Source organism: Salminus brasiliensis, chromosome 15 (genome assembly GCF_030463535.1).
Source record: "Salminus brasiliensis chromosome 15, fSalBra1.hap2, whole genome shotgun sequence".
NCBI lineage: Eukaryota > Metazoa > Chordata > Actinopteri > Characiformes > Bryconidae > Salminus > Salminus brasiliensis.
In genome coordinates this window covers 30,439,319-30,463,148 of record NC_132892.1, presented here as the reverse complement: position 1 = coordinate 30,463,148, position 23,830 = coordinate 30,439,319, and the positions used below count along the sequence as shown (strand labels likewise).

The following is a 23,830-nucleotide window of genomic DNA, read 5'->3' as shown; positions in this document are numbered from 1 at the left end:
TAAGTGGTAGTATAATATTAGAAAACTCCTAGTTTAGTTATACTATACTATTACTACTATTACTTTTTTGTTCTACTACTACATCTACTCCTACAGCTACATCTACATCTACATCTAAAACTACTCCTAATTTTACTACCACTACTACTTATAATACTACTTCTACTAGTACTAATACTGCTACTACTAAAACTACTTCTAATTTTACTACCACTACTACTTATAATACTACTTCTACTAGTACTAATACTGCTACTACTAAAACTACTTCTAATTTTACTACCACTACTACTTATAATACTACTTCTACTAGTACTAATACTGCTACTACTTTATATCAACTACTAATACTTTGTCTACCCCAGTGGGAACAGATTAGTTTAAAGGACATTGAGGAAACGTGGTTGAACTTGGAAGTGGTCATTTTAACACTGAGTTTTCACTTAATATGTAGGTTCTTTAGTCTTATTGTGTGTGTATGTGTGTGTGTGTATTTAATATAATAACCAGCCCTAAATCTGTGTTTACTTGACTGTGTGACTTGATTTCTGAACAGAAACATAACATATAAGCCCATTACAGTTAACAGTTCAAATACTTTAATATTTTTACAAATCCAGGATCAACCAACTAATCTGAATAATTTTAAGGTTGTTTTTCTCTAAAAAGCAGCACAAACACTCAAAGTAACTTTAAGATATTAGTATATATTATACATTAATTATACATAGCATTCTTACCTGAAAGAGCCAAAGAGAAGGGTCCACCAGATGTCGTCCAGTTCAGGATATTTCATTAAGTACTAAGACTTTAAATGATAGTAAAATAATAGAAAAACTACAAAGTAAGCAGGCTACATCTACTAATACTACTACTACTTCTACGTTTACTACTACCACTACTACTACATCTACTACTACTAAAACTACTCCTACTACTACATCTACTAATACTACTAATACTACATCTACTACTACTAAAACTACTCCTACTAATACTTCTACTACCTCAACTACTAATACTACATCTACCCCAGAGGGCACAGATTAGTTGAAAAGACGTGGAGGAATGTGGTTAAATTTGGAAGTTGTTTACCTCTACTAGTACTATGACCTCTACTACAACTACTACAACTACTCCTACCACTACTACATCTACTCCTACTACTACATCTACTACCACTACTACAACTACTCCTACCACTACTACATCTACTCCTACTACTACATCTACTACTAATACTACTCCTACTACTACTACAACTACTCCTACATCTACTACTACTAAAACTACTACCACTACTACATCTACTACTAATACTACATCTCCTACCTCTACATCTACTCCTACTACTACTCCTAGCTACATCTACTACTACTACTAATCCTACATTTACTAATACTAAAACTACTACTCCTAGCTACATCTACTACTACTACTACATCTACTACTACTAATACTACTCCTACCACTACTACATCTACTCCTACTACTACATCTACTACTACTAATACTACTCCTAGCTACATCTACTCCTCCTACTACATCTACTACTAATACTACTTCTACTACTACTACAACTAATCCTACATCTACTAATACTAAAACTACTACTCCTAGCTACATCTACTACTACTACTACTACATCTACTACTACTACTACTCCTAGCTACATCTACTACTACTAATACTACTCCTACCACTACTACATCTACTCCTACTACTACATCTACTACTACTAATACTACTCCTACTAATACTACATCTACTCCTACTACTACATCTACCACTAATACTACATCTACTACTACTATTACTACTCCTACATCTACTACTAATACTACATCTACTACTACTAAAACTACTCCTACATCTACTACTACTAAAACTACTACTACATCTACTACTACTAATACTACTCCTACATCTACTACTAATACTACTCCTACATCTACTATTACTAATACTACTCCTACTAATACTTCTACTACTACTACTTTTACTAGTACTTCTATTTTTACTACTACTAAAACTACATCTACTACTAATACTACATCTACTACTACATCTACTACTCCTACTAATACTACATATACTCCTACTACTACTACTACTCCTAGCTACATCTACTACTACTAAAACTACTCCTACATCTACTACTACTAATACTACTAAAACTACTCCTACATCTACTACTAAAACTACATCTACTACTACATCTACTACTACTCTTAGCTACATCTACTGTCAACCACTAATACTACATCTACATCTACTACTCCTACTACTACATCTACTACATCTACCCCAGTGGGAACAGACTGATGAGAAGTCGTTGAGGAATGTGGTTAAATTAGGAAATTGTAGTGAGCTAATTTGAACATTGGATTTTCCCTCAATAAACATGATAATATATAGTTTCATTAGTCTTAATCTGTGTGGGTTTAATATTTAACACCAGCAGCTCCTAAATCTGTGTTTACTTGACGATTTCTGAACAGAGCTGTAACTTATAAGCCCGTTAAACAGTTCAAATACTTGAGTATTTCTACATATCCAGTCTCAACCAATGTTACTGTGTAAAAAGCAGCACAAACAGCTGAACTCTACATTAAATATGAGTAAATATTGAGGGTTATTAAACACACTGGTCTCACCTGAAAGAGCCTAAGCGAAGCTCGGAGCTCCAACGGTTCTCAACGGTTTACCTCAGAACTGAACTCGCGAGCGTTTTCATTTAAAAACGGAGACTCCGGCTCGTGACCCGCTGCGTTCATTCGCTGATCTTCAGCTCATTTCACCAGGTAGTTGGTGAGGGGTATGGTTTACAGATCATCAGAGCTGCCGTGTTGGCTTCAAACGAGGGATTTGAGATTTTTAAAGGACCAACAGGGAACAACGAGTGCTAAATGACCGCAGTAGTTTTAAATGTCTACCGCAGACTAATTACAAAACACTGGAGAACTGCCTGTCCCGCCCCCTCCTCCCCAGACCCGCAGCTGAACCTGCTCAGTTTGACCAACGATTGGCCGTTGGTGGGACAATACAGGACGCCGATTGGTTTAAACACCTGTCAATCACAGTAATAAGGGTATGAAGTATCCTGATTGGATTCCAGTCGTTTTAATTATAATATTAAGAGTATATTAATGTTCAGTAATATACTTTTTTTCTGTCTTTTTATTATTAATTAATGTATTTATCAAAAGATGATGTCATGTGTTATGAATAAGCATAATTAATGGTATGATATATTTGTGTGTACTGTGTATTATAGCAGTAATCTAAGGGCTGAAATTATTCTTACAAGAATAAACAACAGCAATCGTTGGTGAGAAGGGTACATTACATCTGTACTATTTTGTTTACATAAATAATATCATATTTCGATAAATGTCGATTATAGTTTTGCATAACTTCAGTGTACTTCACTGGAATATTAAAATATCTGGACTGAAGGTGTGCTTACAGTCGTCTTGCCTTACCTTACTTACCTGGCAAACCATCAGTAAAGAGACAGCGCTGTAACAGCCGCTGATGATACTATAGCGCCATCTAGTGGCAGATGTGTGAATTGTAATGACGCAGAAATGGAGTTTAGGAATTAGGCGTAGACCCCAAGTGCTCAGGAGCACATACAGTGAGTGAACTGAACCCAGTGTAGGTTTAAACCCAGGTAACACTCAACAATACTGTTATTTATGATCATAAATATGAATATGTCGTTATGAAAGTTATGAAGACAGAGCCACAGACAGACCCTGGATCAGAGAGGCGGACCCAGGGCTTCAGATTACGCTATATTTAGAAGTGAGATGTAAGATGAGCTTTCAGACTAAATGTGAGGATAAATAATAGTCTACACTATAAACACCAGATCCTGTGATTCGGAGAGGGAGCTGCTGAAAGTTTCCTGATTCCACTTTAGATTTCAGCTCCAAAAGCCCCCAGAAATGGCGTCGAGTATCTGTAAGTATCCAGTTTCTGTAAAACCCAATTAAAATAATTTTAAAATAATGAGTAATGAAAAAGAGAAGCCTGTTCCAGTCCAGTGTTTAATGCAGTTCAGCAGTGTGTCTTATAGACAGAGACAGTGATAGTAGTGAGTTACTACCAGAGTCTATACGAGGTTTAACCACATATTCAGCACCTTTTATATGTGAAAACTTTACTTACTTACTTACTTACTTAGTTATTTAATGTACTGAAATGTATTAATACTGACCTGTTTCTATAAATCACAGTTCATTAGATCATTTAAAGCCAGTGGTATTTGATCAGGTGTAATTACTAGTAAAAACAACAGTTTCATAATAAATATGATACATTATAAATAAATACATTTAATATCAAACACTGGTGACACAGAGTGATAATTCCTGAGTAGAGGCAAAAATAAAACAGCATAGTTTCTCACCCTGGACATTTTAGGGTTTTATACACACACATTAACACAGAAAGGGCTTGTTAATGAACTGATTATTTGGATTCAGAGTTAGGGTTACTTCAGGACTAGGATCAGTAACCGCTGTCATATTGAATTCTTCACCGATAACAGAACATTTAAAAAGGGCCAAACATTTTTGGTAAGTTATTGATTGGTTTTACATGAAAGTTTGTTATTAGTTCAGCAAAATACAGTTCCTGTACTGAATGTCACCATTATTCCATATGAAATATCTACATAAAGACTAAAATAATTTTTCACAATGTTCACACCGGTGGGCTATACGATAGTGTTCAAACCAGAACCAGTGTTGACTTTAAAGTATAAGGAGTACACTGATGTGAAGTGTGCAGTCTGATGGACAGATCTAATGTAGTGAATCTTTTTTGAATTGGGAGTTTAGTTTAAAACAGCTGGAAAACACTGGAATCATTTGGAATTTAGTGCAAAAAGGGACGTTTTTAACAAATAATATTTGTATGAATAAAAACAGCATGCTCATTTTAAGTAATGCGGTGATATCTCAACATTGGAGGATTTGTTGGAATGCTTCTAGATTTACATATAGAGACCTAACGTGGCCTTCCACCTAGCATTAGATGTCACAGCTGCATAACATTAGTACATGGGAAAGTAACTCGTAACTCCTGTTTGTGGCACAGATCCATTACAACCTCGGAGGAGGCGAAGTCTAACCCCGCCTCCATGCAGTAAGTTACACTGAATTCCTACTCTCTGGATTTACTACACTGAATTCTTTGTATTACGTGTAAATGTTCTGTTCTTCAGAAACATCAAATACCAAATTTAAACAAGTGACTGTGGGGCAGTGGTGGCTCAGCAGTTAGAGCACCATTTTGTACTGAAGCCCCTGTAGTTACTGAATAACACACCTTAACGTGTAATAAACCTCCCTGTGTTAAGGAGTTAAAGCAGTTTAATTGCAGTTAAATGCTCTAAATATCACAACCTGCAACCAAACCCCAAGTAAAACTAAGTGAAGAATCTGGGTCACACAAGTCAAAAAAGTTCAAAATCTAAATCGAGTTTATCACTATGTGTACAGTTTATTTATTAACATAGAAATACATCAATAATTCAGTTCTTAGTAGGCTAAAATTTAAATGATAATGTTAAACATTGCACCAAAAGTACAAAGGTTTTTGAATAATGCCTTTACAGTGTGTATCTAACCATTATTTCTGATATCTTCATATTTTTGGATGAAATTACTGAATATCTTTACATCATTGGTATTTTTCGCTCATGTGAGTTTCTCGTTGTGACTGACTACCTGACAACCTAACTAATAGGTACAAGCTTGTTGTTTTTCTCATTCAGTGTCTCAGAGGTTGAACTTGGTGCTGTGTGGGCATGATGGAGCACAGAAAGCCTCCATATCAGACCTCATACTGGGCCAGAGCCAGGGCAGTCCAGAGCCCAGCTTAACGTGTGTGAGGAGAGCTGGAGCAGTGTCTGGACGCTCAGTTACCCTGGTGGAGATACCAGCTCTCTGCTACACTCAAGAGAAGGAAGTGAAGTATGAAGCTCTCCACTGTGTCTCTCTCTGTGACCCTGGAGTCCATGCTTTCCTCTTCGTTGTTCCTGTTGGTCCCCTCACTGATGAAGACAAAGAAGAAATGAAGAAGATTCAGGAGAGTTTCAGCTCCAGAGTGAAAGACAATTTAATAGTCCTGTTTACAACAGAGCATGCGATCAGTCAACCTGTCACAGAGTTTACTGAACACAGCACAGAAATAAGGAACCTTCTTGCTGTGTGTGATCAGAGACACATAATAGTGAAAACAGAGATGGGGAAATCCTCCAAACAAGCAGGTGAAAAGCTGTTGGAGGATATTATAAAAAAGATAGAAGCACAGCCGTATTCTCCTGACATGTATGTGAGGGCTCAGGAAGAAAGAGTCAGACGTGAAGTGGAGGAAGAGTATAAAAAAGAGCTCAGCAAAAAGGAGAAGGAAAATGAGGAGTTAAGGAGGAAGCTCCGGTCAGAAGGTAGGTGCTTTGACTTTATGTTCATTTAAGCAATCCCTCTTAAGCAGTTCTTCAGCAGTCAGATTCAGTAGTTATATTATTATTATTATTATTATTATTATTATATTAAGGTAGTGTATTGCATTATAGTTATACGAGCGGACAAAATAGGATTAATCAGTGTTTATTACTGTCTATAATTAAGTATCATTCATTTTATGGTATGAACACAGAGTTCACAACACCCTAATTTTCACAGCAACATCACCAGTGTGCAAAGGTTGGGTACCAACAGAGTCAGGACTTTAGCAGGACTGTGCATTAGCAGAAAGCTCACAATTGAAAGAAAGCTAAATGTCTTTCGGTTCTTGTAGTTGGATGTTTTCCCACTCCTCTTTGTAGAAGGCCTCTAGTTCTAAAATGTTATTGAGTTGTTTTGCTGCACAGCTTGTTTAAGATCGGTTTACAAATGTTCTATAATATTTAGGGTATTGTGATGGACAATCCACAGTGGATTTTAGGTATGTTTTGGACCATTATCCTGTTATAGAAGCTGTACTCTGTTCAGCTTCATCTTTTTATAACATTTGCATCCAGGGCTTACTGGTATTTTGTGAAATCTTCTTACAGCTTTTCCTGTTTTGTGGGTATCTTACTTTTTCCAGTCATCCCTTTCAAGCAATTTGCCATTCAAGATCTGTGACCTCATCCAAGCCTTTGTCCTGCTTAGGACTCAAATCTTTGCACAGACCACAATGTTGTTGTTGTTTTTTGTTTTTTTGTTTTTTTTTTGGGGGGGGGGGGGGGGGGGTATAAAAGTCAGAGTAACTAGTCAACGTGTTGGATTTGGGAGAAATGGCCAGTGTGAAGACTTAAGAAAGGGTCGAATAGTTTGGTCAGATTACTGGGTAAAATGGCAATATTTATTCAGTGCCAATATTGTTTGTTTTAACACTCTTTATTTGTTGGGTTTTATTTTTTATTGATAGTAACATTCTGCTCAAAGTACATAAGAGTTTCCACTGACGCATATTCATATATATTTGTGATTTATTTTTCATTAGATGATTCCATCCTGCTAGAATGTTTTTTTTATATGTTTTTTGAAGAGTGCTCCAACTCCCAGATGTTCCTTAAATGAAATCCGTCCACTTCAAAATGTTGATTTTCTCCTGCTTTAACCATTTCTTTTTAGAAATACTACGGTGCCTAGAGTATTTTTCATGCTACATGACCCACCTCTGTGACCGGCTTTAGGCCACAGACTGATACTCCGATATTCCCCTGTAGAAGTGACAGGTACAATCCAAAATGTATAGGTCCATCAGGAATGGCAAACCTGAATACAGTCCTAAACCATGGCACCGATACCCCCATGCTTAGCAGTCAGGATGAGGTTCTTATGTTGAAATGCAGTGTTTTCCAGTAAGCTGTTGGCTTGTCCATGTCATATTAAGTAAACTTCAGACAGAAAGTTTTGTTTTGGAGAGATTACTCTTTGCTATTTTGCCATGCACAACATTCAGTTCAGTGCTTGCCTGATGAGATGCCTCAAATTTAATTTACTTAATAGCATTCACCACATACTTTTCATCACTCCATGGGGGAGTAACAGTGGTGCTGAGATGTATCCATTTGTAGATCATCTACCTCACAGTGGACTGCTGATGGCCAAACTTTTAGAAATGGTTTTATAGCCTTTTCCAACCTGGTGAGCGTTGATAACTTATTTTATGAGGTCACTTGGAATCTCCTTTATTTGATGCATGGCACACTTCCATAACCTGTGTGGTGAAAATCAGACTTTGACAGTGGAGTCAAGCTTATGGTCTTAAAACACTGGAGGGCCTGCTAAACTCACACCCGATTGCAATTCAATTGTTTGATACACCTGAAAACAACTATTCCTTAATTACATTAACCAATACTCCCAGAAATTCACATTCTTTTTTTAGGTTTACAATAACTGTAAAAACTTTTTGAAACAAATTTCTTTTCATGTAGTTTTAGAGATAAGATTAAGATTGAACAAAGTTTAGGTCCATTTGTTTACAGAAATAGACATTTGTGAATGATTCACAGCAGCACTGTGAGATGTATTCAAGAAGCTTACCTTAGTTAAACACTGTAGAATCACAACATAATGAATAACTAGTACTAATGTTTTCTTCAGGTGATGAAGAGGAAGAACGGGTTTCCAGTTGCTTACGAGTGGTGTTAGTTGGAAAGACTGGGAATGGAAAGAGTGCAACAGGAAACACTATCCTGGGAAGAAAGGAATTTGTTACTGAAGCCAGTATGAATTCTGTGACAAAGGTTTGCCAAAAAGGAACTGGTGAGGTGCTGGGGAGAACAGTTGCTGTTGTTGACACTCCAGGCCTGTTTGATGCCACACTGTCAGTGGAAGAAGTACAGCAAGAAATTGTGAAGTGCATCTCGATGTCAGCACCTGGACCCCATGCGTTCATCATTGTACTGAGCATCGGAAGAATCAGCCAAGAAGATGTGGACACCTTAGATATGATAAAAAGTATCTTTGGTCCAAAGGCTGCAATGTTCAGCACAGTGCTGTTCACTAGAGCAGATGACCTGGAAGATCAGACAATAAACCAGTACATAGAGAAATGTACAATTGAGCCAGTCAATAAGATGCTCAGAGACTGTGGAAACAGGATTGTGTTATTCAATAACCGAGAAAAAAACGACCGCACCCAAGTGTCTGAACTACTGACACAGATTGAAACTGTGATGAAGTCAAACACATCAAGTCAGTTCTTTACAAACAGCATGTTCCAAGAGGCAGAAATGTCTGTCAAAAAGAAAATTAAGGAAATTCTGAAAGAGAAAAAGCAAGAGATTGAAGCTGAAAAAGAGAAACTAAAAAGCAAATACAGCCAAGAAATGAAAGAGCTGAAGAAAAGACTGGAGGACGAAAAACAAAAGGCTGATTATGAAAAACAGCAAATAGAGAGAAAATATAGAGAAAATATGGAAACTCTTAAAAAAGAGTTTGAGGAAAAAGATGAAATAGAAAAGAAGAAACAGGAGATGGAGGACAGAGTGAGGTCAGAAGAAATAAGAAAGCAAATGGAGAAATGGCAAAGCAGGATTAATGAGTTAGAAATGGAGAATAAAAAGCAGAGAGATGAATTTGAAAAGCAGCTGAATGACAGAGATGAGGAGGACAAAAAGAGAGAAGAAAGATACAAACAAGATAAAGAACATTTCAGAAATCAACAAAAACAAGCCATGGAAGATCTGAGAAAGAGACAAGATGAAGAAATTAGAAAGAGAGATCTGGAGGAGGATAGAAGGAGACAAGAAGAAGAGAAAGACAGGAGTGATTGGAAGAGGAAAATAAAAGAGGCTGAACACGAGAAGAAGGAGATACAAGATGGCCTGAAGCGTAAACTGAGGGAATGGGAAGAAAAGACTAAAAAACAGATGAAGGAACTACAGGAAGAGGACCGTCGGAGAAAGCAGAAACACGCTGAAGAGCTACGAACAAAACAAGAAGAACAACACAAATTGAGAGAGAACTTTGAAAAGGGTATGAAAGAAGAAAGACTTCGGCGAGAAGAGGAGAAACGAAAGTGGAGGGAAACAAGTGAGCGAAAAGACAAAGAGTACGAGAAAAAGAAACATGCAATGGAAGCAGAGATGGAGAAAATGAGGAGGAAAGAGCAGGAGAGAAGAAGACAAGAAGACAAGAAAAGAGAAGAAGAAAGAAAAAGACTGAAGGAAAGAGAAGAGGAGATACGAAGAGAATGTCAGCAGAACATTAAGAGGAGAGAGGAAGAAAGCATGACTAGAGAGAAGAAGGAACGTGAGGAATTGGAAAAGAAGCATGATCAGGAAATGAAGGACATGAAGAGTAAATATGAAGATATTGTCAGGAAGCAGGCAGAGCAGGTCAATGACTTCAATGAAAGACAAAAACACTTCCTGTTGTTCACTGAAGAACATCAGAAACGGTATGAACTTCTGGAGAATCTCTATAAACTCACTGAGGGTCAAAAAAGTGAGGAAATTCAGAAATTACGAGCAGAAATTGACAAAAAAAAATCAAAATGTGTGATTGCTTGAGAAGGTCAAAATGATGCTGAAGTGAAATGATCACTCAACAACAAAGCCTTTCTAACCTAATGTCAGTCTGCTGCATCTGTATGAAAATCCTCATATCTCGAAAATGGCAACTTTACGAGAGGAGAAAACTTACCTTCTTACCTTTAACAGAAGTCAATAAAAAAGATTTTATTCCAAGTCATTGTGAAGCATTTACTGGTCCATTTATTATTAAATGTTGTAACGGCTCATTCAATCCCGCTTAAGAAAATTAACTGGAGTGCAATTTTTTTTTCAAGAGGACTCGAGAGTCTCAGAAAAAGCAAAGATAAGGGGGAGCGCAAGGGTTCTCAACCCTATGCTGTTACCGGCTGTACCGTGACCCAAAATGGAGACATAGCAATGTGTGTCTGAGTCTCTGCCCTTATGGCAAAAATGGAGATGCAAGGTTTTTGTGTGACATTGATGACTTTTTACCATGGATAGTAATTGTATGTTTCTCTGTACTTTACTTAAAACACAAGCAGAAACCAGAGGGCAGTTATTGGTGAGTGTAATTAAAATCAGAAAGAAAAATCTCAGAAGCGTGTTATTGATATGATTAAGATATTTACTTTTTAATGATCACGTTCGCATAAACAATGGGAGGGATTATATAACTGATATAGCATAAATAAGTGTAATGAATTATAGCATTAACAAATGATAATGGTTACTTTTACTAATTCATACCCCTTTGAAGTGTTTATCTGTCCTGCTACTTTCCTTTTCGGTTGTCCATATGTAACCCTGTGTCTCATTAGCACAGTTTGTGTATATACAGACTGTGTATATCCTTTATTCTCTTTCTTTTATTGTTTCATCTAAACATTTTTGTAGTATTTGAGTAAGATGAACAAATGTTCCTAAAAATTAAAAGATTATCACCATTATGGATGTTGTATGTATGTTTAAAACAATGTTTCTAATCATTATATGATCACAATTTTGCACACTGACCCTCAATTGCACATGGGAGTGGAAAATATTGCACATTGTAAAGTCAATTTAAAGGAGCGCTATTTTCTGTAAGAGTACTCCCTGCACCCCAAAGGACCTGAATCTCCTCAGTAGGTAGAGTCTGCTCTTGGCTTTTTTGTAAAGTGCAGCAGTGTTAAATGACCAGTCCAGTTTGTTGTTTAAAAATAATAAAAGAAAACTACAAAGAAAGCTAGCAATTCATCTTTTTAGTTAGCTAAATTACTACTACTACTACTGTTACCACAGCTGCTAATTCCATGTCTACCTCCACTACTACATCTACCACCAGTACTAATACTACTTCTCCTAATACTACATCTACCCCAGTACTAATACTACTTCTCCTAATACTACATCTACCACCAGTACTAATACTACTTCTCCTAATACTACATCTACCACCAGTACTAATACTACTTCTCCTAATACTACATCTACCCCAGTACTAATACTACTTCTCCTGATACTACATCTACCACCAGTACTAATACTACCAGTACTAATACTACATCTACACCAGTACTAATACTACATCTACACCAGTACTAATATTACTTCTCCTATTACTACATCTACCACCAGTACTAATACTATTTCTCCTGATACTACATCTACCACCAGTACTAATACTATTTCTCCTGATACTACATCTACCACCAGTACTAATACTACTTCTTCTTATACTACATCTACCCCAGTACTAATACTACTTCTCCTGATACTGCATCTACCACCAGTACTAATACTACCAGTACTAATACTACATCTACACCAGTACTAATATTACTTCTCCTATTACTACATCTACCACCAGTACTAATACTACTTCTCCTGATACTACATCTACCACCAGTACTAATACTACTTCTCCTAGTACTACATCTACCCCAGTACTAATACTACTTCTCCTATTACTACATCTACCACAAGTACTAATACTACTTCTCCTAATACTACATCTACCCCAGTACTAATACTACTTCTCCTGATACTACATCTACCACCAGTACTAATACTACTTCTCCTAATACTACATCTACCCCAGTACTAATATTACTTCTCCTAATACTACATCTACCACCAGTACTAATACTACTTCTCCTAATACTACATCTACCACCAGTACTAATACTACTTCTCCTAATACTACATCTACCCCAGTACTAATACTACTTCTCCTAATACTACATCTACCCCAGTACTAATACTACTTCTCCTAATACTACATCTACCCCAGTACTAATACTACTTCTCCTAATACTACATCTACCCCAGTACTAATACTACTTCTCCTACTACATTTACCCCAGTACTAATACTACTACTCCTAATACTACATCTACCACCAGTACTAATACTACTTCTCCTAATACTACATCTACCACCAGTACTAATACTACTTCTCCTAATACTACATCTACCCCAGTACTAATACTACTTCTCCTGATACTACATCTACCACCAGTACTAATACTACCAGTACTAATACTACATCTACACCAGTACTAATATTACTTCTCCTATTACTACATCTACCACCAGTACTAATACTACTTCTCCTGATACTACATCTACCACCAGTACTAATACTACTTCTTCTAATACTACATCTACCCCAGTACTAATACTACTTCTCCTGATACTACATCTACCACCAGTACTAATACTACTTCTCCTGATACTACATCTACCACCAGTACTAATACTACCAGTACTAATACTACATCTACACCAGTACTAATACTACTAATCCTAATACTACATCTACCACCAGTACTAATACTACTCCTCCTAATACTACATCTACCCCAGTACTAATACTACTACTCCTAATACTACATCTACCACCAGAACTAATACTACTAATCCTAATACTACATCTACCACCAGTACTAATACTACTAATCCTAATATTACATCTACCCCAGTACTAATACTACTAATCCTAATACTACATCTACCCCAGTACTAATACTACTACTCCTAATACTATATCTACCACCAGTACTAATACTACTACTTCTAATACTACATCTACCCCAGTACTAATATTACTTCTCCTAATACTACATCTACCACCAGTACTAATATTACTTCTCCTAATACTACATCTACCCCAGTACTAATACTACTACTCCTAATACTACATCTACCCCAGTACTAATACTACTACTCCTAATACTACATCTACCCCAGTACTAATACTACTAATCCTAATACTACATCTACCCCAGTACTAATACTACTCCTCCTAATACTACATCTACCCCAGTACTAATACTACTACTCCTAATACTACATCTACCACCAGAACTAATACTACTAATCCTAATACTACATCTACCACCAGTACTAATACTACTAATCCTAATATTACATCTACCCCAGTACTAATACTACTAATCCTAATACTACATCTACCCCAGTACTAATACTACTACTCCTAATACTATATCTACCACCAGTACTAATACTACTACTTCTAATACTACATCTACCCCAGTACTAATATTACTTCTCCTAATACTACATCTACCACCAGTACTAATATTACTTCTCCTAATACTACATCTACCCCAGTACTAATACTACTACTCCTAATACTACATCTACCCCAGTACTAATACTACTACTCCTAATACTACATCTACCCCAGTACTAATACTACTAATCCTAATACTACATCTACCCCAGTACTAATACTACTTCTCCTAATACTACATCTACCCCAGTACTAATACTACTACTCCTAATACTACATCTACCCCAGTACTAATACTACTACTCCTAATACTACATCTACCCCAGTACTAATACTACTACTCCTAATACTACATCTACCCCAGTACTAATACTACTTCTCCTGATACTACATCTACCACCAGTACTAATACTACTTCTCCTGATACTACATCTACCACCAGTACTAATACTACCAGTACTAATACTACATCTACACCAGTACTAATACTACTTCTCCTAATACTACATCTACCACCAGTACTAATACTACTAATCCTAATACTACATCTACCACCAGTACTAATACTACTTCTCCTAATACTACATCTACCACCAGTATTAATACTACTTCTCCTAATACTACATCTACCCCAGTACTAATACTACTTCTCCTAATACTACATCTACCACCAGTACTAATACTACTTCTCCTAATACTACATCTACCCCAGTACTAATACTACTTCTCCTAATACTACATCTACCCTAGTACTAATACTACTACTCCTAATACTACATCTACCACCAGTACTAATACTACTTCTCCTAATACTACATCTACCACCAGTACTAATACTACTTCTCCTAATACTACATCTACCCCAGTACTAATACTACTTCTCCTAATACTACATCTACCCCAGTACTAATACTACTTCTCCTAATACTACATCTACCCCAGTACTAATACTACTTCTCCTAATACTACATCTACCCCAGTACTAATACTACTTCTCCTACTACATTTACCCCAGTACTAATACTACTACTCCTAATACTACATCTACCACCAGTACTAATACTACTTCTCCTAATACTACATCTACCCCAGTACTAATACTACTTCTCCTAATACTACATCTACCACCAGTACTAATACTACTTCTCCTAATACTACATCTACCCCAGTACTAATACTACTTCTCCTAATACTACATCTACCCCAGTACTAATACTACTTCTCCTGATACTACATCTACCCCAGTACTAATACTACTTCTCCTAATACTACATCTACCACCAGTACTAATACTACTACTCCTAATACTACATCTACCACCAGTACTAATACTACTTCTCATAATACTACATCTACCCCAGTACTAATACTACTACTCCTAATACTACATCTACCCCAGTACTAACACTACTTCTCCTAATACTACATCTACCCCAGTACTAATACTACTACTCCTAATACTACATCTACCACCAGTACTAACACTACTACTCCTAATACTACATCTACCACCAGTACTAATACTACTCCTCCTGATACTACATCTACCACAAGTACTAATACTACTTCTCCTAATACTACATCTACCCCAGTACTAATACTACTACTCCTAATACTACATCTACCCCAGTACTAATACTACTACTCCTAATACTACATCTACCCCAGTACTAATACTACTTCTCCTAATACTACATCTACCACCAGTACTAATACTACTCCTCCTAATACTACATCTACCACAAGTACTAATACTACTTCTCCTAATACTACATCTACCCCAGTACTAATACTACTACTCCTAATACTACATCTACCCCAGTACTAATACTACTTCTCCTAATACTACATCTACCCCAGTACTAATACTACTTCTCCTGATACTACATCTACCCCAGTACTAATACTACTTCTCCTAATACTACATCTACCACCAGTACTAATACTACTACTCCTAATACTACATCTACCACCAGTACTAATACTACTTCTCATAATACTACATCTACCCCAGTACTAATACTACTACTCCTAATACTACATCTACCCCAGTACTAACACTACTTCTCCTAATACTACATCTACCCCAGTACTAATACTACTACTCCTAATACTACATCTACCACCAGTACTAACACTACTACTCCTAATACTACATCTACCACCAGTACTAATACTACTCCTCCTGATACTACATCTACCACAAGTACTAATACTACTTCTCCTAATACTACATCTACCCCAGTACTAATACTACTACTCCTAATACTACATCTACCCCAGTACTAATACTACTACTCCTAATACTACATCTACCCCAGTACTAATACTACTTCTCCTAATACTACATCTACCACCAGTACTAATACTACTCCTCCTAATACTACATCTACCACAAGTACTAATACTACTTCTCCTAATACTACATCTACCCCAGTACTAATACTACTACTCCTAATACTACATCTACCCCAGTACTAATACTACTCCTCCTAATACTACATCTACCACAAGTACTAATACTACTTCTCCTAATACTACATCTACCCCAGTACTAATACTACTACTCCTAATACTACATCTACCCCAGTACTAATACTACTTCTCCTAATACTACATCTACCACCAGTACTAATACTACTTCTCCTAATACTACATCTACCACCAGTACTAATACTACTTCTCATAATACTACATCTACCCCAGTACTAATACTACTACTCCTAATACTACATCTACCCCAGTACTAACACTACTTCTCCTAATACTACATCTACCCCAGTACTAACACTACTTCTCCTAATACTACCAGTACTAATACTACTACTCCTAATACTACATCTACCCCAGTACTAATACTACTACCACTAATACTACATCTACCCCAGTACTAATACTACTACTCCTAATACTACATCTACCCCAGTACTAATACTACTACTCCTAATACTACATCTACCCCAGTACTAATACTACTTCTCCTAATACTACATCTACCACCAGTACTAATACTACTACTCCTAATACTACATCTCCCCCAGTACTAATACTACTTCTCCTAATACTACATCTACCCCAGTACTAATACTACTACTCCTAATACTACATCTACCCCAGTACTAATACTACTACTCCTAATACTACATCTACCCCAGTACTAATACTACTTCTCCTAATACTACATCTACCACCAGTACTAATACTACTACCCCTAATACTACATCTACCCCAGTACTAATACTACTACTCCTAATACTACATCTACCCCAGTACTAATACTACTTCTCCTAATACTACATCTACCACCAGTACTAATACTACTACTCCTAATACTACATCTACCCCAGTACTAATACTACTTCTCCTAATACTACATCTACCCCAGTACTAATACTACTCCTCCTAATACTACATCTACCCCAGTACTAATACTACTTCTCCTAATACTACATCTACCACCAGTACTAATACTACTTCTCCTGATACTACATCTACCCCAGTACTAACACTACTTCTCCTAATACTACATCTACCCCAGTACTAATACTACTTCTCCTAATACTACATCTACCCCAGTACTAATACTACTCCTCCTAATACTACATCTACCCCAGTACTAATACTACTCCTCCTAATACTACATCTACCACCAGTACTAATACTACTACTCCTAATACTACATCTACCACAAGTACTAATACTACTTCTCCTAATACTACATCTACCCCAGTACTAATACTACTACTCCTAATACTACATCTACCCCAGTACTAATACTACTACTCCTAATACTACATCTACCCTAGTACTAATACTACTTCTCCTAATACTACATCTACCCCAGTACTAATACTACTTCTCCTAATACTACATCTACCCCAGTACTAATACTACTCCTCCTAATACTACATCTACCCCAGTACTAATACTACTTCTCCTAATACTACATCTACCCCAGTACTAATACTACTTCTCCTGATACTACATCTACCCCAGTACTAACACTACTTCTCCTAATACTACATCTACCCCAGTACTAATACTACTTCTCCTAATACTACATCTACCCCAGTACTAATACTACTTCTCCTAATACTACATCTACCCCAGTACTAATACTACTACCCCTAATACTACATCTACCACCAGTACTAATACTACTACTCCTAATACTACATCTACCCCAGTACTAACACTACTTCTCCTAATACTACATCTACCACCAGTACTAATACTACTTCTCCTAATACTACATCTACCCCAGTACTAATACTACTTCTCCTAATACTACATCTACCCCAGTAATAATACTACTTCTCCTAATACTACATCTACCCCAGTACTAATACTACTTCTCCTGATACTACATCTACCCCAGTACTAACACTACTTCTCCTAATACTACATCTACCCCAGTACTAATACTACTTCTCCTAATACTACATCTACCCCAGTACTAACACTACTTCTCCTAATACTACATCTACCCCAGTACTAATACTACTTCTCCTAATACTACATCTACCCCAGTACTAACACTACTACTCCTAATACTACATCTACCCCAGTACTAATACTACTACTCCTAATACTACATCTACCACCAGTACTAATACTACTACTCCTAATACTACATCTACCCCAGTACTAACACTACTTCTCCTAATACTACATCTACCCCAGTACTAATACTACTTCTCCTAATACTACATCTACCCCAGTACTAACACTACTACTCCTAATACTACATCTACCCCAGTACTAATACTACTACTCCTAATACTACATCTACCACCAGTACTAATACTACTTCTCCTAATACTACATCTACCCCAGTACTAATACTACTTCTCCTGATACTACATCTACCCCAGTACTAACACTACTTCTCCTAATACTACATCTACCCCAGTACTAATACTACTTCTCCTAATACTACATCTACCCCAGTACTAATACTACTTCTCCTAATACTACATCTACCCCAGTACTAATACTACTACCCCTAATACTACATCTACCACCAGTACTAATACTACTACTCCTAATACTACATCTACCCCAGTACTAACACTACTTCTCCTAATACTACATCTACCACCAGTACTAATACTACTTCTCCTAATACTACATCTACCCCAGTACTAATACTACTTCTCCTAATACTACATCTACCCCAGTACTAATACTACTTCTCCTAATACTACATCTACCCCAGTACTAATACTACTTCTCCTGATACTACATCTACCCCAGTACTAACACTACTTCTCCTAATACTACATCTACCCCAGTACTAATACTACTTCTCCTAATACTACATCTACCCCAGTACTAATACTACTTCTCCTAATACTACATCTACCCCAGTACTAATACTACTTCTCCTAATACTACATCTACCCCAGTACTAATACTACTTCTCCTGATACTACATCTACCCCAGTACTAACACTACTTCTCCTAATACTACATCTACCCCAGTACTAATACTACTTCTCCTAATACTACATCTACCCCAGTACTAACACTACTACTCCTAATACTACATCTACCACAAGTACTAATACTACTTCTCCTGATACTACATCTACCCCAGTACTAACACTACTTCTCCTAATACTACATCTACCCCAGTACTAATACTACTTCTCCTAATACTACATCTACCCCAGTACTAACACTACTTCTCCTAATACTACATCTACCCCAGTACTAATACTACTTCTCCTAATACTACGTCTACCCCAGTACTAACACTACTACTCCTAATACTACATCTACCCCAGTACTAATACTACTTCTCCTGATACTACATCTACCCCAGTACTAACACTACTTCTCCTAATACTACATCTACCCCAGTACTAATACTACTTCTCCTAATACTACATCTACCCCAGTACTAACACTACTTCTCCTAATACTACATCTACCCCAGTACTAATACTACTTCTCCTAATACTACATCTACCCCAGTACTAACACTACTACTCCTAATACTACATCTACCCCAGTACTAACACTACTACTCCTAATACTACATCTACCCCAGTACTAACACTACTTCTCCTAATACTACATCTACCACCAGTACTAACACTACTTCTCCTAATACTACATCTACCACCAGTACTAACACTACTACTCCTAATACTACATCTACCCCAGTACTAACACTACTACTCCTAATACTACATCTACCCCAGTACTAACACTACTTCTCCTAATACTACATCTACCACCAGTACTAATACTACTTCTCCTAATACTACATCTACCACCAGTACTAATACTACTTCTCCTAATACTACATCTACCCCAGTACTAATACTACTTCTCCTAATACTACATCTACCCCAGTACTAATACTACTACTCCTAATACTACATCTACCCCAGTGGGAACAGATTAGTTTTAAACGACGTTTAAAGTTGTTAAAAAAGAAGTTATCATTTGAACATTGGATTTTCCCTCAATAAACATGATAATATATAGTTTCATTAGTCTTAATCTGTGTGGGTTTAATATTTAACACCAGCAGCTCCTAAATCTGTGTTTACTTGACGATTTCTGAACAGAGCTGTAACTTATAAGCCCGTTAAACAGTTCAAATACTTGAGTATTTCTACATATCCAGTCTCAACCAATGTTACTGTGTAAAAAGCAGCACAAACAGCTGAACTCTACATTAAATATGAGTAAATATTGAGGGTTATTAAACACACTGGTCTCACCTGAAAGAGCCTAAGCGAAGCTCGGAGCTCCAACGGTTCTCAACGGTTTACCTCAGAACTGAACTCGCGAGCGTTTTCATTTCAAAACGGAGACTCCGGCTCGTGACCCGCTGCGTTCATTCGCTGATCTTCAGCTCATTTCACCAGGTAGTTGGTGAGGGGTATGGTTTACAGATCATCAGAGCTGCCGTGTTGGCTTCAAACGAGGGATTTGGCTATTTTACAATGTGAAGGGCAAAGCAGGGCCCGGCTGCAGAGCAGATAGATAGCTAGCAATGCTAGAATGTAGCTAGCTAGTATCAACATTTAGGAATATGCTAACCGAAATAACCATTTATTCTCATTATTATAATTGTAAGCACAATTTTTGGTTGCAACCTAAACCAAGATTCACGTTATTCGACATCAAATTCACAACTAAAATGTTTTATTTTTACCTTTACTTCTACTTCGACGTCTACTACAGCTGCTACTGTTGCTACTACGTTACTTATACTTCTACTATGTCTAAAATTACTAATACTACTACTAAAAATTGCGTGATAATTATTCATAATTCGTGAATGACCACGTTATTTCTACACGCCGTCGTGACGTCATGGCTGGCCCCTCCCCCGCCCAACCCAGCGCTCAGATAGCGACGGGAGTCATGGCGCTGGCAGCGGGTAGCTCGCTTCGCTCTTTCCTCCTCAGAAATGCGTCTAACTTCGCCAGAAACTCGGGTCTAAAGCCACGAAGTGTAAAAGGACCAGCACTGAGCCGGAACGCCGTGACCTCCACCTCCGGAGCCATCCTGCCTAAACCAGATAAGGTCTGTTTTCCATTCCGGCTAGCAACTGACACTCGGCTGACTGCAGAGGGCGGCACTGTAGCGTGTATGAACCAATCAGAGCCCCGATCTGATAGACTGACATCGGCCAGGACCAATCCGAGTGTGTTGTTTTTTACAATTTGTTAAACACGGAAGTAATTTGTGTAGAGATAATTTGTATTTAGAAAAGGATTTAAACCATATAAAGTGCTTTGTTTTATCTTTAAAGTGATTTATTTTATAGTCAGATATAATATAATTGTCATATTAATAAAATAGATAACTTAAATATGATGTCTATTATAAATGCCAATGTAGCAAAGGCAGGGCCCAAAGCAATGCATATTATATAATAGGCCAACACTAACATAGCTATGTATTGTATAAAACAAGGCAAATTTGTACTGTATTATGTAATAAAGAATGTATAATATGTATAGGTATAAGTAACATACTGCATTATGTATAATTGGTGATCCATAATAAGTTCAAAATAACTTCCACTACATCATATATAATGAATATAATACAATTATTATCATTATTACTATATTGTCTACTACATATACATACATATATACCCAATGTAAGGCCAAAGTAAGTATCTGCTGTATAATTATATAATACTATAAAATAGATCCTTCTACTATGCAGTATGTAATTTTTAATATTTGTAGATATCAGATTATCACAGTGGTACCTTTCTTTGGAATATTTAATTCCAGTATTATTCCATTGTAGAAAACACAGGCAGTGAGATTATGAACATATAGTTCACAGCTTTAATGAACTGCTGGCTGTTTTTTGGTGTTCTTTTCCCGGCCTTTGCAGACCCAACTTGGCCTGACGCGGATGGCAATTGTGGTGGTACCGTTCCTGTACCTCGGCACATGCATTAGCAAGAATTTTGCTGCTCTTCTGGAAGAGCATGAAATCTTCGTTCCCGATGATGATGACGACGACTGAACACCACGGTGGGTAATGACAACATAAGCAAATACACCGTCTGAATCAGCTGCCCTTTGGTTTCTATCATAGGGATGAACAGTCATATTGGCAGATAATTGTTGTTCAGTTCAGATTTGGGTAGTGCACACTTCTGCACAGAAAGTTTAAACATCCAGGTTATGTTAGTTTGAACTGGCAAAATAGTACTTGTCTTCATTAAAAAAAAAGTCTTGCTTGTCTTGAAGCACAAAGGATATCTACATAGTATCAAAATATAACCATATTGTTATATGTTCTTTAAGCCCTTAAATCCTGTATGTAAATCCACACTTTACTTATATACATACATTAGTCATAATTAACATTAATTTCATGGGCCCTAAAATAGAACCCTGGGGAACTCCACAAGAAATGGTAATAATAAACTATCAAATACTTCACAATAGTTCACAATAGTTTCTGCATTAAAATTCAGTTGGCGAAGAAAATAAAATTATATGTATATATATATATATATATATATATATATATATATATATATATATATATATATATATATATATATATATATATACACACACACGATTGAATCAACTGTATCTGTATCAACTGCCCTATGGCCCATGCCTGGCATTAGACAGCATGGTGCCAATAGGTTCATGATGTTTATCTGCTCCAGAGTCCTATTCTATTGGCAGTACTTCTTCTCTACACAGAGTACACAAGCTTTGTGTGTGTGCATTTGCACACTGTGTCAGCAGTGGGTACAATTTAAAGTAGCTGAATGCATTCAGTAGAAGGAGTGTCCACAAACATTTGGACATATAGTGCATATCTACCACCATTAATAAGGAACCCTGGAAGAGCCTCCTTTCTTAAGGGTATAGCAATAGTCTCTGAGGCTTTATTGGGTTTGTAGGTAAATGGTTGTTTGCATGATCGGTTCTATGGCTAACCACTGTGTTTATTGTATTACAGTCTGAAGAAGAAATGAAGTGGTGCTCATACTGAAGATGACGCTAAGGAGGGATCAATGCAATACTGTATCAACCAATCGCCTTCTGTTTACACTCAACCATCCTTTGCTTGATGCCAAAGTTTGCTTTTAGTTAAAGTTGCTTTTTACAGTTAAATGTGAGGTTCAGACTCACTCCTGTTCGCATGTACAGTTTTGTCTTGATGAAATAAAACGGCCTGACTGTTAATGGCTGCTGCTACTGTCGTTTTTAGCGATGCTAACATACCTTAGTCCGTGTTTAAAGCCAACATTGAGTCCTACAGTGTCAGAAAACACATAAACAAGACTATCAGAGATTACTGAACACCTC

General features: G+C 36.9%; 2 protein-coding genes across 2 annotated transcripts; both read left to right on the top strand.

Annotated features, from left to right (window-relative positions):
• The first annotated feature begins 5,911 nt into the window (after window positions 1–5,911).
• On the top strand, window positions 5,912–10,525 carry LOC140535520 (uncharacterized). Its single transcript, XM_072656918.1, has 2 exons — window positions 5,912–6,460; window positions 8,613–10,525. The coding sequence occupies exons 1-2, from the start codon at window positions 6,088–6,090 to the stop codon at window positions 10,523–10,525; spliced, it is 2,286 nt and encodes a 761-aa protein (XP_072513019.1). The 5' UTR covers window positions 5,912–6,087.
• Window positions 10,526–21,369: 10,844 nt separating this feature from the next.
• smdt1b (single-pass membrane protein with aspartate-rich tail 1b) lies at window positions 21,370–23,707 on the top strand. Its single transcript, XM_072657420.1, has 3 exons — window positions 21,370–21,554; window positions 22,386–22,528; window positions 23,481–23,707. The coding sequence occupies exons 1-2, from the start codon at window positions 21,393–21,395 to the stop codon at window positions 22,518–22,520; spliced, it is 297 nt and encodes a 98-aa protein (XP_072513521.1). The 5' UTR covers window positions 21,370–21,392; the 3' UTR covers window positions 22,521–22,528; window positions 23,481–23,707.
• The last annotated feature ends 123 nt before the right edge of the window (window positions 23,708–23,830 follow it).